Below are 17,111 nucleotides of genomic sequence, written 5' to 3' on the forward strand. Positions count from 1 at the left end.
TTAGATGTCACCGAACAAACCCGCATTTCTCGCTCGAAATAAAAAAAGGTAGAATAACAGACAATCATTATCTGAAACATGGTACTCTTCAAATCTCTGGCACATCAGAATTTCCATACACCACAGAAGCATGAAGGAATTTGAATCTTTGGACATCTGTACAACTCTCAGAACACTGGGCAAATTTCATTTTTGTCTGAAAAAGAAGTGCCATTGCGTGACGCCCTTCTCTTGCCGTTTTTCGCGATGCGCCCAAACTAACTGAACTGAGCTAACCAACTGAACTGAGCTAGGGACGGCCTGGAAATTACGGCTGCGAGAGAAATTTACTGCTGCTGTTCGGCATTTGAATTTAAAAGTAGTAATTTTTTCGCAACAGTATTGACGTCATAAGGTCCTTTGTTACCGCCAGTCACTTCCGTCACGCCCTTGTACGTGTCTGACGCCACAAGTGCATGAAAAGCCTGAAAAGTGCATATTGATTAATTCGATTCGAGATATAGCTCCTGGTATCTGATTTTAGATTATTCTGCCAAAATGTAATTTACAATTACTAAAAACCTTCACCAAAATTAAACGTAAATTTATATGTTCATCTTCCTTCTTTTAATTTATTGGAATGCGTGACTTGGGTCGAAGCCAGGCCTGTAATGTTGGTAAATTATTTTTCATGCATTGTGATTGTAAATTAATCTAAAGGATAACTCAAGTTTTGCCCAAGACGCTACGAAAAAAGATTACGTCATTTGCGTTAGCTTTATAGCAGAGGTTAAAACTCTGGAAAAAGGTATCACGTATGCAAACAGCTGCGATGGTTCGACCTAAAACAAAGATAATGAGGCTATAGTGTCCATATCGCAACCTAATTAGGAATATGCAAGCACCTGACTATTTCCCGTGGTAAACACTTTTGATCCGGTGTAATTTACTCTGAGAGCATAAAATCGTTTAGCGCCGGCCCCCGCTTTTGGAAAATCGGAAATTGAGTAACAATTTGCCCTCGCTAATTCGCCAGGCCCCTGTCTATGACGTAGATAGCGCTTGCCCCATTACCAAATATGTAACTCGATGTTTTAGTCGTGATGCCGGTCCCAGTTTCTGCACGCCCCCTTTAAGAAGGAAGCATTTATAATAATAACAAACGATATATAAAGGATAGACTGCAGCATTCAAGATACATTGGTTCCGCAAGTGCGTTCAACTGAATTAAGAGTTTGCAAGCTGTGGGAAGAGAAAACGATGCTTCGAACAGCTCTGTTTGCCGTTTTTCTGCAGTTGGCTTACTGTGTTTCTCAACCAGGGGAAATTCAACAGCCACCAGGTAAGAGAGAATAATTCAGGCTTTTACAGTGCAATACCGATCTAAAGATAGACAGTCTTGAAAAGTTTATTTTTCCATTTTGTCTCTGAGAATTCGGCAGACGAATCGAAATATTCCAATATATTCTTTAGCTTAGTCTCTATTTTCGTTACTTTCTCTCATTGAGTTGTGTGTATTTAAAAAGTGTGATTTACCTGTTTCAAAACTCTATGAAGTTTTCACTTGATCTCAGTTTTTTCAATGTTAATCGACTGAGCTTCAAGTGGAAAAGAAAAATCAATAAACATAATACCGCTTATCGTAACACGGTATTTTTAATACTCGTCTTGCTTATTCCATAGCTCCGGGTAATGGAAGAACATTGGAAGGAGATGTCTCAGTAAGGGCAGCTTTCCAAGTGATTGAAGAGGCTAACACTGATGTTGGAAATTTACGACGTAAGTATTTTTTCAGACAGTAATAAGGTCTAACAAAGCACTTATAGTCACTAAAAGCGTTGTATAATTAAGCAGTTAATTAAAAAGTGATTCGTTTGACTTTTGTCCCTCTATGAGATTTAACCCAACAAAGGATGATCATGTTTTAAACTCAGCATATTTCGTTGATTGCGTGAGTTCTTTTGGTTTCGTTTGGTTTCGTTCAAAGGTGCTCAAACATCATTCTAGTAGCACAAACCAGCCGTCTTTAACAAAACACGGGATTGATGCTGAAAACATTGGCCAAGGTTACTCCAGTTGCCTTGTGTTTTCCTCTGGAACGCAAAGAATGAAGGTCGCTCAAAGGCGCTAACATCCAGTTCTCGTAGCACGAACCAGCCGTCTTTTACAAAACACAAGATTGTTGCTGAAAAAAAAAACTTGGCCAAGGCTACTCCAGCTGCCTTGTGTTTTCCTCTGGAAGCGTAGAGATAGGAATTTTAAAACCTATTCATTGATTTTTCCGCACGAAATAAGGGAGCAAAAACTAAAATACAATGTGTTTTTGAACTCAGCGCAAAGTCGGTAGAATCAAATATGAAAACCATTGCTCATCACCAGTCTTGCAATATGCGATTTTTACCCATTCTAGTAACGGACAGACACCGAGGCGATTTACATGAAGGAGACATCAAACTGACTCACGCCCAACGACGACTGCTTGGGCTTCCTGTTCAGCGGGTTGATGGTGGACGGCAGAAGCGTGCAGCCATGAAGAGTCTGGCCCGCCGATGGATGGATTCAAATGGCCGACCTGTGATACCGTACCGTATTGAAGGCAGTGTTGGTGAGTGGGGCAACTTAAAAAAGTGTTACCCTAGCTCAACTTATTCTTTAAAAAGGTTGTACCCTAGGGCAACTTGTTTTTTAAAACGTTTTACCATAGGGCAACTTATTCTTTTAAAAGTTTTACCCTAGGGTAACTTTTTCTTCAAAAATTACCCTAGGGTAACTTATTCTTTAAAAAGTTCTACCCTAGGGCAACCTATTCTTTAAAAAGTTTTACCAAAGGGCAACTTATTCCTTAAAATGTTTTACCCTAGGGCAACTTATTCTTTAAAACGCTTTACCCTAGGACAACTTATTCTTGGTATCAGTAAGGGGAAAATTTGCAATTTTGCATAATTTTACTTTTTTAAGCGGTTGGATAAATCTTAAAGTAATCTTTAAGATAAAAAAAACTCCACTAAAAAGTCTTATATCTGCCGCTAGTTATCGCGCGAGAAAGATTGTTTTGCATATTAATTACTTAATTGAGAGTTGACAAGTTCTGTCAAATGAAATAATTATCGAGGCAAGAAGTCACATGACATCAAGATCATGCTGAGTTGACACGCGATTCGCGCGCCATAATCAGTGGCGGATGTCTTCGAAGAAGACAGAGCGATCTTGCCCGTTTTCATCGGCTAAAGGAAGGCCAAAGAAGGCGAAAAACACTTTCAACAAAGAGTGGGCCGCTAAATTAGCGGAAAGCGGCAAAAGGTTCGTTTTACAATCAAGAAAAATTGCTGGATGAACGCGACAACGATCGCGATCACGAAGCCAGCGAGCAAGCCGAAATGAGCGCAAGCCACGCTAAAATACTTTTGCAAGAAACTGTCGAAGCAGAGGAGATTGACGAAGAGAAGTGGACGAAATTGAAAGGCAGATCGATTGTACAAAATTAGAATCAGCAGTGCAACATTTTTTTTTCTTACCCAGCTATTGTCATTTCTTCCAGTATCTTTGCCTTTGCATCAACATCAGTCGATGTAGTCCCGTTTACGACGTCCTCTCCAGCGTTTCCCTTTGTGCGCTTGCATTTTCTCGGGAACCTTCTACGGGCCTTCGGCACGTTAACAGTGACATGGTCATAATTTTGAAGATTAGTCAACCGATACGTAAAATTTCGAACGCTAATATGGTAAATCAAAAGATAATTTCACGTTTACTAACTTTGGAATTCTGACTTCACACATGAAAAAGCGTTTTATTCACTGGTGAATAATTTACCGCGCGCCGTCGCGGAAATTTGTACCTGTTCCATGTTAACTGTCACAGTCCTATTGTTATACAGAAAGTTGATTCCTCTGCGGTGTCTCCCTTGGTGTGATAATCTCATAACACTTGGATGCCGCCGAATTTTATTTTTTCTCTGTTTCTCGAAAGTAAAAAATAGGCGAGTTGTACGTGCATTTCGAGTTCCAGGTCGGCAGCCCCTGGACCAAATTGGCTGAAATTCGGAGAGAATGTTGTCAGAACGAACGCCGACAAAACCGTGTCTGCGAATTCTGATTACTCTTTTCATTAAAAAGTTATGCCTTTTTTTCGCGGGCAGTCCTATTTTTCTCCCTTTTCTAACTTTATCCTCTTGTAAAATAATAACAAACGCATGTGCCAAAAATCTGAGACACGGTTTTTGAGATCAATGTGTGAAGAAACGGGTGCCATGTTAATCGTTTTCTCCGACCTAAATTTAGCGGGCGTATACCTTGATTTATGGGTTCGTGAAGCTTTGTAAATATATTCACATTTTCGAAACACGGTAAATTTTTACCGTTTTAAACAGGTCAGGTCATAATCTGTAGTTATTAAGCTTCCAGTAAATATACGGTTTATATGGGTTTTTGTTAAAGCCACGAACGCTAGAGCGGACCGCGCGCGGATGGTCAAATGGGTTATACTGATACCTTAAAAAGTTTTTCCACAGGGCAACTTATTCCTTAAAAACGGTTTTAACCTAGGGCAACTTATTCTTTAAAACGTTTTACCCTAGGGCAACTTATTCCTTAAAAGGTTTTACCACAGGGCAACTTATTCCTTACAAACGGTTTTACCCTAGGGCAACTTATTCTTTAAAACGTTTTACCCTAGGACAACTTAGTCTTTAAAACGTTTTACCCTAGGGCAACTTATTCTTTAAAAAGATTTACCTCAGGACAGCCTATTCTTTAAAAAGTTTCATCTTAGGGCCGGCTCCTCAAACTCGGTCAGTTGTTTGCCTTTTACAACCAAGCTCTCTCATCGTAACTCGCTAAACTGTGTGCCATAGTTTTTATCAGTATTTGGTGGGATTCATGCAACAGTATTTTTCATTGTCCACTGTACGGCCGATGCCAGTACCGGAAGGAAAATTAGGAGAGCGTTTGATTTTGAACTGTGGCATGACTCCAGTTTGTTAGAAGAACGCTTTTAAACAGATTATGAAGTGCTAATTGCATAGATCATTCAAATGCATGGATCAGTGATCTGCAAGGCTTCAGTCTAATGACCATGATAACTACTTTTAACGAGAATTTTCGTCTTTGTCTGTCACAGCGCATGCCCGCGATGTAATCGATGCAGCTATTAAACACTGGATGACTTACGTTCCTTGCCTCAAGTTTGTACTACGAGCTCATCACCATGCCAACTACGTCAGCTTCTTTGCTGGAGGAGGGTAAATACATTTACATTTTGATTTCTCTGGTACAAAACCTGAAAGAGTGATAACGTGAGACGAGAATGTGCACCTGAACTCAGAGATAGGTGTAGAGGTTCTGACAAGAGAGCAAAGCTAGAGTGGGCGAGCGAGAATTTGGGAGGATAGAGAAATTTTCTGAACGTTCAAATCAACCTGAGAAAGAGTTCTTTTCTAGTTTCGCGTTTGCATGAAATGTCTCCTATATTCTTCAGAATTGCATGGTTCGCCAATTTCCCCGTTCAGCATCAGGCTGTTTGCCTCCAGTTTATCTGTTCATGCACTGAAAATTGTCACTCATTTTCTTAGATGCTACTCCATGGTTGGAAGAATTGGGGGACAACAGAAGATTTCTATTGGTCGAGGCTGTGAATATCTTCACACTGTTGTTCATGAAATTGGTGAGTTGGTTGAAACATATGAGAATTAATAAGAAAACTTGAATTAAAACTAATTGAGGAATGAATGATATAATAGTGTAATAAATTTAACTTCTTTTTTAAAATTCTCTATAGGACACGCCCTCGGGTTCTGGCACGAGCAGTCCCGTCCCGATAGGGATCGCTACATCAATATTCTCTGGAACAACATTCCAAGTGGTAAGTAAAATAAACCAATCAAAATCGGGAGTAAAAAGAAAAATACGCAAGCGCAGGAAAATGTGTAGCAGGTGTCAATGGCTGGAACAAAATGTAACCAATAGCAAGCACAGGAAGAGTCACGCGGTCTTCATTACACAATGGCAATTTACATTGGTATTTGATCGAACTCTCAACAGCTGCAAAATAGTTTCGATTTTACCGTTTGCTTGGACAGGGCAGTTTCCTTTTGCGATACTAGCTAGCACCATAAAGTTCTTTAGGCCATTTTTACTCCCTAAAATTAATTCTAATAAATAAAAAAATAAAATATGGTTAGCAAATTGAAAAACTGGCTACAAATTACCATAGTATACGTAAGCTAAGTTTGTCAGAGAAAGATTTTTCAATTTGAAAGTGTGAGTTTATTTTTTTATTTTTTATTTTTTTGTGTGTAACTTGCTCGAAACTCAGCAATGAACAGTTTCATTGACGGCGAGCAACTTCACTTCATTTCAAATCTAAAATCTTTTCCATTGTCCAGGAGTCCGCTCTCAGTTCACCATAATGCCCTCAAATGCCATCAACTCACGCGGGGTCTCGTATGATTACGACAGTGTCATGCACTATCACTCCACTGCTTTTGGAAATGGACGGACAACCATCACACGTAAAGACGGAAGCACAAAGCTGGGAAACACGCGCGGGCTGAGCTTCAAGGACATTGAACAAGCGAAAAGGATGTATTGCAGTGGACAACCCACAAGCAGGCCTGTCACTCCAAAACCGCCCACGGGTAAACAACAATACAAGAAACAATACAGTTCTGTAGATAGACATGCCCTCTTTAAACGCGTCACGCAATCACGTCACGCAATGTTTCCTTTAAACCATTGTGTGACAAGTCTTCTTGTCTCGTTTTATCCATTTTAGTAGCCTATTACTTTGTGTCTCCCGCTTGTTTCTTCTTCCCCGTGTCCTGTGCTCTTAGCTGGGTCTCTGTGCTTACATTGTCCCAGGGTCAGAGGTCTCAGAGATGGCCGACAATAGACCATTTTACAGTTGTCTGCTCAGTGACCTGGCCTTTGTGTGGCAGCGAGGCTAGAGTTGACCTTGTTTTGATACAGACCTCACTGCTTTTGTCATGTAAATGCACCTAGTTAGCATCAGAACAACTTGTTTTACACAACAAAAGCAGTGACGTCTGTATCAAAACAAGGTCAAATCTAGCCTCGCTGCCATAGAAAGGCCAGGTCACTGAGCAGACAACTGTAAAATGGTCTATTCTTATGATATGTACATGTTCTCTCGATAGGCTGTCAGTACAAAGACGGATACTCCAGTTGTCCATCTTGGGCAGGCCACTGCAAAAGCGGTCAATGGCAGTCATTCATGCAAAAGTATTGTAAAGCAACCTGCTTCTGTAAAGGTAAGTACTCAAACTTCAATCTCGGTGAATATCAATGGATAATCTTTCCTAGCTTTTCCTATATGTTGTATTTATTGTTCAATTGTCTGTTTCTTAGATACCAGCTCATGTCGCGACCAACACCGAAACTGCCAAGCCTGGAGACAAAGAGGTTACTGTCAGGGGAGGTACCAGGTGTACATGTCCGCCAACTGCAAGAAAAGCTGTGGTATATGCTAAAGAATCGTGTCCTGCGAATGAACTGTACAATCGATGATTCTAAAACCAAGTAGAAGAAGACTGAAGCCTGAAAAGAAGAAGAAGAAGAAAGAAGAAGAAGAAGAAGAAGAAGAAGAAGAAGAAGAAGAAGGAGAAGAAAAAGACCACGACGACGAAGAAGAAAAGTGAACTCACTCACTAAGCTAAAAGTGGAGAAATACACTTTGTTTTCCGGAGTTTTTAGTTTCGTTTGTAATAACGTTTTGCGTTATTTCATCATAGATGCGTCAATCCTGTTAGAAATTGTATATTAGCTGCTATATTTATAAGAATGTCCTACGTTTTAAATAAAAAGTGCTTTTCCTTGTTGTATATAGATTTGTCACAGACTCTGTCTCCTGTACTCTTGTCAGTTCATTTCAGGTTCTTCTTGACATGTTCGCCTCTTTCGTTCCTGGTCTTCTCTGAAAAAAGGCCCTGCTAAAAATTTTATGCTCTCTCTCATGAAGGGCATTTTGGTCTGTAGTATCTCGATATACTTAAATTCTACCATTCTTGTATTTCAGAAGGATGAAAACAAACAGCGGTTACAAACATTACCAATAGACAACGCATGGTCTAAAAATTAATGTATCAACTTGACGTTTCGTATGTTACAACATGCGTTGTCTATTTGTAATGTTTGTAACCGCTGTTTCTTGTCGCTGTCTATTAGAATGTTTATGATTTTACCATTCCTGTTGCCCTTCATGCGTAACCCTTAAACATGAAATACAACAAGTAATGAATAAAAAATTATATAAGGATGCAACAAAATATCCATAAAGTCCTTTTCTTTTTCAGTTGGAAAAAAAGAACGATACAAGATTAAGATCATCAGTACAAACGAAAATGTACCACAACGAACCAGGCGATAAGATAGATTCATCGTTTAGGTTCAGATATGTTTCTTAAAACATTTGGTTGCCGGACTACAGAGACTCAAATTATAGATTTTTCCAGAGTTCAAAATGTTCTTTCACATGGTTGTCTAAATCCCTCTAAATAAACGTCCTATAGTGGCTGCTTAGCCTGTGGTGTGTCCTTTGTACCTGTATAACGTTCTGTTGGAAAGAGATTCTTCCCATAAAATAGTGTACACAATGTTTCTTAACCAACGTTTTTGCATGTTCCCCGAATTCCGGAGAAATTGAAGCATGCTTTTCGTCACATGTAGTCAGTAATACATAATCCATTTCTCCTCGATATTTTGCCAGAAATAGTAAGAGTTTGAACTAACGGAAAGTTACCAAGGAGTCAATATAGACAGTATGCAATATACTCCATGTGTATCACGAGACTTGGTGGCCTCCTAGCTACCAAGACTCTTTGATCGCCGCGCAACTTCCTTTCCCCCTCCCTCCCCCCCCCCCCCCCTCAACGTTCGCTGGAGAGGAGTCCTCGACGAGCTTTTATAAGGACATCTCCGTATTAAAGCACCCTCGTATTCAAGTAGCCTCCTGGCTACGAGTACGCGGACGCTTTTTGGGCTCGTCACGCAATCTAGCCCAATGAACGTCTACGTAGGAGGCTTTTGCGTAAGAGGCTCGTGCACACACGAACTTCGCACTCAACTCGCACATCGATTATCTCGAGAGAAAAAACAGCATCTATTTTCGTCTGCATTTGGAATTCCACAATCTGGTTGAAGTTTTGTCAATTTCTCCCCCGGGTTCTCCGAGCTTAATCCGGGAGCTTAATACCCTAGCTCGGCTGCAACAGATCACAACAGGGAATGGAGCGGCAGGGGAGGGGGAGGAGGGACTGAGGGGGCACGGGAGGCGTTTTCGTCCCCCATGTCAAACAGATTGCTCTGCTCACAAGTCTGTACGTCATTTGGCGAAACCTGCCGAGTTAATCGGTCTGTGTATGGCAACGTTTAGTTGCGAGCAGATTGTCCATTTCCGTGATGTATGATATCCCAGACTAGACTAAGCATAGACAGTGTAACGCATCACTGGGCGGATTTCTGCCTGGAAATACAATACACACTGAGTATACGGTGTCATGTTATTTACATCTTTCATCAACAAACTGGTCAACAAAAAGTAATTTCCTGGTTTTTTCTGTCAGGTAGTATTCCCTGATAGCACTTTTTAGATCTTTATAACTCGAAACAACACTCTTACAAAGGTTAGTGATGGCAAGGTCCACTAATAATCTGACAACAGAGCGAAAATAGCGAATGACCTTTAAAAAAATTTACGAGCACGTGCCACAAAATTGCGGGGTAAAACAAAAACCATCTGTCCGAGGTGATTTGCCGCATGACATAAAAGGAAAGGTGACGAAAAACTGAAATAAGAGAAGGCATAAAAATGTACCTACGACCTACGCGCGATTGTGAAATTCACTGCGTGCGTAATCTCGAGATAATGAGCGTCTAAAGATTCCTTTAGTCACCTTTGTTATCATTGATAAAGTCCTATAAAGCATTTCAAGAACCCCATTTTTTCACACCTGACACAGAAACTACCGCAGAAGCTGACGGTCGGAACAAATGATGTTGAAGTGGATTTTTACAACCTTCTTGATCGTGGCGCAAGTTCAGAAGCTTTCGTCGCAACCTACAGGTAAACTGGAATTTTGGCACTAACAAGTCACGGGCAGGGACCAGATTTTGCTTGCGAGTTGCCTTTGCTTTGGCAAAAAGTTAGTCGCAAAAGATACATGAAAGAGCGGATCCTAAAAGACCACTGTCTCTTTACCATAAATCTACTAGCTGATCAACTTTTTGCTTCTTGTCACAGGCATGCTTTACCTTACACCAATTTGTTAAGGAGAAATAAGATGTTGATTGGCTTTTAAGGCGGAAAGGTTTTTCAGTAAGTGTATTTCATTTTGCAATTGTTCGTCAGAGAACCAGGATTGCAGACGGAAAATTTAAAGGCGGTATGTAGTGTCTGAGACGCAGGCTAGGAATTAAAAGGTGTGATTTTGTTTGTTTGTTTTTTCACAGGCCAAGTGTGCGACACTCGCAAAACAACAGATGGCAACTGTTGTGTGTTTCCTTTCACTTATCATGGCGAGCTTTTCTATGAATGCACGACACGAGACTTTGACGGGAGGGAGTGGTGCTCTCTGAAGGAAGATTATGCACCAAACAGCTGGGGATTTTGTGGTAGGCTGGCATAATTAATATTTTAGTATATTTTTGCCCTCTTTACGTTGACGATACTCTGGCCCAAGAACTGGCTTTTCCTGGAGCCTAGAATAGCAAGCCAAAGCAAAGCGCGCAACGTTTCTCTCAACTGTGGGTGACCTCAGCTGGAAAGAAATGACGCGCTTTGCAAACACTAGTTGACATCTGAAATCTGAAAAATTTACTGCCCTCTGAGAAACGGGCTGAAATTTTAACGTTATTTAAGCTAAAACACCATTGCCGAAAATTTACAGCCACGGTTCCACCCCTCCTCCATCAGGCTTTAAATCTTGTCAGTGGATAACCATTTGGAAGACCTATAATTATCTCAGATGTTGTTTTGAAAAATATTGGATTTCCCTATGGTTACTATTTGCTCGAATTTCGTGATACATACTCCAGACAATGCCAGCTGTTTTCATTGAGATAAAGCTGTCGTTTTTCTCCGCAGCTTCAATTCAACCCGGATTCAACCCGCTCGTACGTAAATTCGTGCAATATGATTTTCTGGAGCTTTCTTTGACGTTGATAAGACCCCAATCCGGAAAATTTCGGGTTCTATCGACGCCCGATTTTTCGTTTCGTAGATTGATGAAACTCACAGGTACATATCCCGTTAACAGACCCTACACTACAATCGAAACCCCCCCCCCCGCCCGGGGGTACTCTACAGTTTTATACTGGGAATACGGGGAGGCTCCCCTTGAAGGTCCAACTCCCTACCCTTTTGTTTACCATTTTGACAGAAAGGTAGCCCTTTCGTATACCTTTTTTGAAAAAAAGTACTCCTTTCACATGCTTTCATAACCGGTCCGTATTAGTAATAAATCGCCCAAAAATGGAAATCTTCTTGTCATTTTCAGCCATAAGATGCTACTATTAGAAGAAGGCATAAAAAAATAGACATTGTGGGTTAATTGAAGTTTTGAGTAGTTTTTGTTTAAATTTCCACTCCCCGCGATTGCGATAAGACTTGAAAAGGTCCATACTGCATTAGTACAACATGTAAAGACCGTAAAGTGTCTCTGAGCACGTGACTGGTGCAGATGTCCATCTACACCAGACCCAGGTAACGATTACCTTGTCAGCAAACCCCCCCTCCCCCCAACCCCCCACGACAAAAACTACTTTCTAAATTTGAGTTGATTGAAAAATTAAGTACAGTGAAACCCCGCTCTACGGACACCCGCTTAATACGGACATCCGCTTAATACGGACACCCGCTTATAACGGACAGTTTTCTTTGTCCCGACAACTAAAAAGCTCATATATTTTCTTTTAAATTAGCCCGCTTAATACGGACACCCGGATAATGCGGACACTTTATCATGTCCCTTTGGTGTCCGTACTAACGGGGCTCCACTGTACCTGAAGTAAGGTTATCAAGAGTTTACACATCACTGGTATTGGTTTCCCTTCCCTGGGCTTCCTTTCCTTATACATTGATGTGCTTTAAATACATTTATAAATGGCAAAAATAAAACAAGAACAAGAACATCACGTTACACATACGACCTAAACACTGAAGACTGTGTTTTGTGGATAGTAACTAACTTATTGCTATCTTCCGTAGCAAACCAGACGACAAAGCCTGTCTTTGATGCGATCCTTGAAGCAACAGGAGATAATGGCAAGACAACAGGTAAATCGTTTGACGATAGAAAAGTCAATTTCGACAGAGCAAAGGCTGGAAGTGACTCTGAAGACACCTCGTCCCCAGTCTCGCGCAGCCACTTTATTTTCTCTCGTTTTACTTTTCACGCTAAGATTGAAAATCTCAGAGAAGTGCGGATTAAGCGCAGTCCACGCAAAATACGAGAAATATAGTTGAATTAATCTTACACCGTCGGCGCTCGTTTCTCTTTCCCTCTTTTATAGATGGAGTCGACGTGTTTCAAGGTGACATTGTTATGACGCCAGATATACGCAACAGCCTGAATAGCCGAGGGATCCTGGTGCCTGGTGATGATCCGAGTCGTTTTCTTCCTCAGGGGTGGGGTAAGCAGCCTCAGAGGAGATCTAAGAGGGCCTTGATGAAGGTATCCAGAGGTAGTGACTTGAGATGGCCCATTGGGAGAAGTGGAAAGCGAGAAGTACCCTATGAAATTACCTCTAGTAACAGTAAGTTTTAATTTGCTTCGTATTTCGAGTCAACTTTGATTTTTAATTAGTCAATTGAATGAGAAAACAACTTATTTTGTTTAAAGCTTCTAGAATCATCGAGAGAAATATTGTTTTTCATACTAGGTAACGAGAGACCAGTCATTCTGCGCGCTCTCAACCATTGGATGGAGAGAGTCAAGTGCCTGAAGTTCGTTCCCAGAAACCGTCACAGCCGTTATCTCAGCTTCTTCTCCGGTGGAGGGTAAGACGATAGTTCTTTATTTTTTCTTGACGGTTTTCATTTCTTCTTGCCGCTGGCTGACGTCTCCTCCCTGCCACTGATACTCGCTGAAAGCAGGAGTCCTCCTGGACTAATGGACTCCTGCTGAAACTGTAATCGAAACTTTCATTTTCGAGCAAAATCTTGGCGACCTAGTGAACAAACTTGTCCTGAACTTGCCTTTGTGTAGGCTTCGTATAAAAACGTACGAAACAGACTGCAGGCCTGCTGTCCACCGATTGGTCAAAGCCTTTTTCTTTCCAATCCGGAAGCAGCATTTATAGATCCTACTTTTCGAGGCCTATTTTATTCCTCGCCGATTTTTTCAACCTTCCCTCTCCTCCGCTGCCTGCCACTGAGTGTCCACGGGTGTCTACAGATTAAAGAGGCGTGTCTACGAACGGGACTATCTGCTTTCTTAACCACTTGCGAAGGACAGAAATAGAGAGAATGTAAAACGCTGGGTTCTGGGTTCGTACTGTTTGTCACTGGATGGAAACATCGAAAGCTCCTGAGTCTTTCTATTGATATAAACTGTTACCCATGATTTGTTTCAGGTGTTATTCTATGGTGGGTCGTCAGCCTGGCTCGGGCCCACAGAAGGTCTCAATAGGAAGAGGCTGTGGGTATTTGGGTGTCGTCGTACACGAAGTAGGTACGTATTTTGTGAATTGTTTTTAAAACGTATAGACAACTCTGCTTGTGTTCTTTGCCTAGAAGCCAGGATGAAGATCGTTGATTGACTGACTGACTGACTGACTGACTGACTGAATGATTGATTGATTGATTGATTGATTGACTGATTTGTTTTGTTTTGTTTTACACACAGGCCATGCGCTCGGGCTCTGGCACGAGCAATCCCGTCCCGATAGAGATTCCTACGTCACCATCAACTGGGGAAACATCCAAAGAGGTAAAGTATGAATATCCTCACATATCGTTAAATAATTTTTTAATAAATATATCCTCATATATGTTCGTAATAACGAAGCGCGCGAAGTCTAAAAATAGAAGGCAAATTATTGGAAGCCCGCGAGAGTCAGACAACATAAGCATGTTCTAAGAGAAATAGGAGGAAAATGAACGCCAAATTTTCGTTTTAAAAATTGTTTTGGAACACTTGCTTACGAGCTTGAAAAGGCGTCAAATCTTTTACTACTCCGTTTTGTTTGTCTGAGTTTGTCTGAGTTATGACGTCACTCGCGCGCTTCGCTATTGTCCAAGGCTAAGTTACTATTAATAATCTTATGCTTAATGATCTATAAATTCCACCTCAATCTTAATGCGTTGTTTTATTCGACGCTAGTATTTGAGTTTTCTCTGTCGCACTTTCACGACATACTGGTTCATTTTTTTTTTTTTTTTGCAATTTGCAATTTGCAGAATTTCCATAAGATATGATCAAAGGAAACCTTAAAATATGAAAGAACCTCAGAAACATAATGATGAACGAAAAAGAAACAAGAACTGGGGACGATTTATACACATTGCATTAAAAAATTTGAAACATTTTGTCTACATTTTCCGTGACGTGTGTTGCTTTTTAACAGTTCTCTCCCCTGTCCTCTCCACTTAGGAATGGCGTACAACTTTCACAAGTACGGAACCAATCGTGTCGACAGTCTTGGTGTTTCTTATGACTACGACAGCGTTATGCATTACTCCTCCACTGCTTTCGCCAACCGAGCGGGGGTAAGAACTATTGTAGGCAAGAACGGTCGCACTAACCTTGGACAGCGGTATGGTTTGAGTAAGAAGGACATTGAGCAAGCGAATCTATTATATTGCGGACGACAACCACCAGTCACCAAGCCCCCTCCAAAGCCCCAAACTCCTCGTCCACCAGGTGGGTCAGAGAATTCTGCAATCTATCCTAATTGAGGGATGTCAAAGGGTTTTGTCAGTTGCTATTGGTCGGTTAGTCAGTCAGTCAGTCCGTGAGTCAGACAGTCAGTCAGTTGCTTGGTTAGTTAGTCAGTCAGTCAGTTTCTCGGTTAGTCAGTCAGTCAATCAGTTGACCGCTTAGTGAGTCAATCAGTCCGTTAGCCAGTCGTCACTCAAGTGGTCGGTTACCTAGCTAGCTAGCTAGTTAGTTAGTTAGTTAGTTAGTTAGTTAGTTAGTTAGTTAGTTAATTAATTAATCAGTCAATCATTCTGTCGCTCTCAGTCGATCAGTTACTCATTTGGTCAGTCAGTCACTAAGCCGGTTAGTCATCCAAACATTCAGTTAGTCAGAAATTTAACTGTTCAATTGGACAGTCGGTCACATTCAGTAGCTGAAACTGTCGGTCGATTACCTTCTTTATATAACAAAACAATTCTGACTAAATAGGCCCTTTGCAGCTAAGCCATCACGTGACCTATTTTCATAATATTATGGGCTATAACTTAACGAATGCCAGAAATAGAAAAAGCTTGTCGAAAATATCAAAATGGCCAAGTTTGAGGCCCCCATCATTAAAGAAGGAGATTTTATGACGGTCCGAATTTTTGAAAGGGTAAGAAGATTTGTATGGAAAAAGTTGCTGGAGAGCAAGACTTTGCTCTCCAGCAACATTTTACATACAAATCCTCTAAATTTTCCGAAAATTCAAACTGTCTTATAAACTTACTCTTTAATTCCAGGGGCCTCAAACTTAACTATTTTGGTATTTTCGATACGCTCTTTCCATTTCTGGCATTCTTTAAGTTATAGCTCATAATATAAAAATTTTCTAGGAAAAATTTGGCCACGTGACCCCAGTTGCAAAGAGCCTATTAATTTGAGATATTAACGCAAAACTGATTTATTAAGCGGTAGTCGCCGACTCATCGAAATCTCTGGTCTTCTCTTCCAACTTTGCAAATAGTTATGTTTCGTGTCACCCGAATGGAGTGTAGTAATAATTTCCGTATTTTTTTTAAAAGGTTGTTCGTACACTGATCAAAACACCTACTGCTCATTTTGGAAGAGTCAAGGCTATTGTAGTAACCCACAGTACTCAAGCTACATGAATCAGAAATGTCAGAAAAGTTGCAAGTGCAACGAACCCGGTGAGTAAAACATGCTATTTGCTTGTCATGCAATTCAGGTGTTCACACAACGCAGCGTTTACGTGACGACCCACATCTTCAGTCCGCCCCCGGGCTTCTCACCTGCAGGGAAGAAGAATTTGATGCTACATCGCGACAACACAGCTACATCATTCCTTCTTCCCCAAGGGTGGTATGATAGTCCTTCACGGGTTATTTCTTGTCTGGTTGCCCCAAAGTTCAATGCATGATATACGTATCTACTTATTCTCCAGCGTATAGAGTAAGGTAATGTGTGGGAATTAAGTGCCTTTGTTAGTCAAGGGCATCCACAAAGGTCACAATCCAAGGCTCAAACCTACCTACTCCCATACAGCATTAAAAGGAGTGTGTTTATGAAAAAAAAAAACAAGAAAAAAACAAGGAACCTTTGCTGTACGTAGCGCTGCATGTAGACTTACCACAAGTCGACCTCATGAGTTTCAGGGTAGAATAGCGAAGCCGACCAAGCTAACTTTTCTGAAAGTCTACTCTAGATGATAAAATAAAGTTCTCCTCAGTTAGCTTTTTACTAACATCTAGTTAGACAACGGATTGGGTCCGCTTTTCCCATAAAGGCAGTAACTAGTTGTAAGTTTTGTTGTTCAGTTAGTTGATAAGTCTTTTTTCTTTTCACCTAGTTGTCTGTCAAGACAAGCACAAATACTGCGCTGGCTGGGCCAGGACACCGGGAACCTGTAGACGTTACGAACGCTACATGAATATCTACTGCAAGAAGAGCTGTGGAAAGTGTTAACTGATCCAGTTCAATAGCTTTTTCTGAGAATCGAAAGCCATAGATGAATATACCATAAGCTCCCAAATAAGACTTTTAAAAACAGTTGCACCAATCGCTCCTGAAAAGAATCCTTTTTTAATCCATAGCTAACTTTTGGACGCTTATTTACGAAGGATTTTAGTTGCCACATTAATTAAATCGAAAATACTGAGATTGTACTGTGTATTAGCTTGTATATTTTAGCAAAAACTCAACATTGGGCTAAACTGCTGTCAAGACTTTTTTTTATTAAGGGGCAGATTTTTATTTCAAGTTT

At 40.8% G+C, this 17,111-nt stretch overlaps 2 protein-coding genes across 2 annotated transcripts; both read left to right on the plus strand.

Moving 5' to 3' along the window:
• The first annotated feature begins 715 nt into the window (after positions 1-715).
• Positions 716-7,641, plus strand: LOC145497835 (zinc metalloproteinase nas-4-like). Its single transcript, XM_081477700.1, has 9 exons — positions 716-1,321; positions 1,663-1,758; positions 2,390-2,584; positions 5,095-5,215; positions 5,546-5,637; positions 5,752-5,835; positions 6,359-6,610; positions 7,130-7,243; positions 7,341-7,641. Exons 1-9 carry the CDS (start codon positions 1,240-1,242, stop codon positions 7,460-7,462), a joined length of 1,158 nt encoding a protein of 385 aa, XP_081333826.1. The 5' UTR covers positions 716-1,239; the 3' UTR covers positions 7,463-7,641.
• A 2,076-nt stretch (positions 7,642-9,717) lies between these two features.
• On the plus strand, positions 9,718-17,088 carry LOC145497763 (bone morphogenetic protein 1-like). The gene is made up of 10 exons (XM_081477616.1): positions 9,718-10,053; positions 10,440-10,601; positions 12,196-12,264; positions 12,501-12,743; positions 12,870-12,987; positions 13,563-13,660; positions 13,835-13,918; positions 14,582-14,851; positions 15,913-16,038; positions 16,698-17,088. The coding sequence occupies exons 1-10, from the start codon at positions 9,981-9,983 to the stop codon at positions 16,811-16,813; spliced, it is 1,359 nt and encodes a 452-aa protein (XP_081333742.1). The 5' UTR covers positions 9,718-9,980; the 3' UTR covers positions 16,814-17,088.
• Positions 17,089-17,111: the final 23 nt, after the last annotated feature.

Source organism: Orbicella franksi, chromosome 9 (genome assembly GCF_964199315.1).
Source record: "Orbicella franksi chromosome 9, jaOrbFran1.1, whole genome shotgun sequence".
In the NCBI taxonomy this organism is placed as follows: domain Eukaryota; kingdom Metazoa; phylum Cnidaria; class Anthozoa; order Scleractinia; family Merulinidae; genus Orbicella; species Orbicella franksi.

What these genes read in the sequence shown, in the direction of transcription:
- LOC145497835 (XM_081477700.1), top strand. Translation starts at nt 1,240, where the DNA reads ATGCTTCGAACAGCTCTGTTTGCCGTTTTTCTGCAGTTGGCTTACTGT. An exon ending in CACTGTTGTTCATGAAATTG is followed by an intron (nt 5,638 to 5,751) that starts GTGAGTTGGTTG and finishes AATTCTCTATAG; the next exon opens with GACACGCCCTCGGGTTCTGG. An exon ending in AGCAACCTGCTTCTGTAAAG is followed by an intron (nt 7,244 to 7,340) that starts GTAAGTACTCAA and finishes TCTGTTTCTTAG; the next exon opens with ATACCAGCTCATGTCGCGAC.
- LOC145497763 (XM_081477616.1), top strand. Translation starts at nt 9,981, where the DNA reads ATGATGTTGAAGTGGATTTTTACAACCTTCTTGATCGTGGCGCAAGTT. An exon ending in GCTTTCGTCGCAACCTACAG is followed by an intron (nt 10,054 to 10,439) that starts GTAAACTGGAAT and finishes GTTTTTTCACAG; the next exon opens with GCCAAGTGTGCGACACTCGC. An exon ending in AAACAGCTGGGGATTTTGTG is followed by an intron (nt 10,602 to 12,195) that starts GTAGGCTGGCAT and finishes TATCTTCCGTAG; the next exon opens with CAAACCAGACGACAAAGCCT.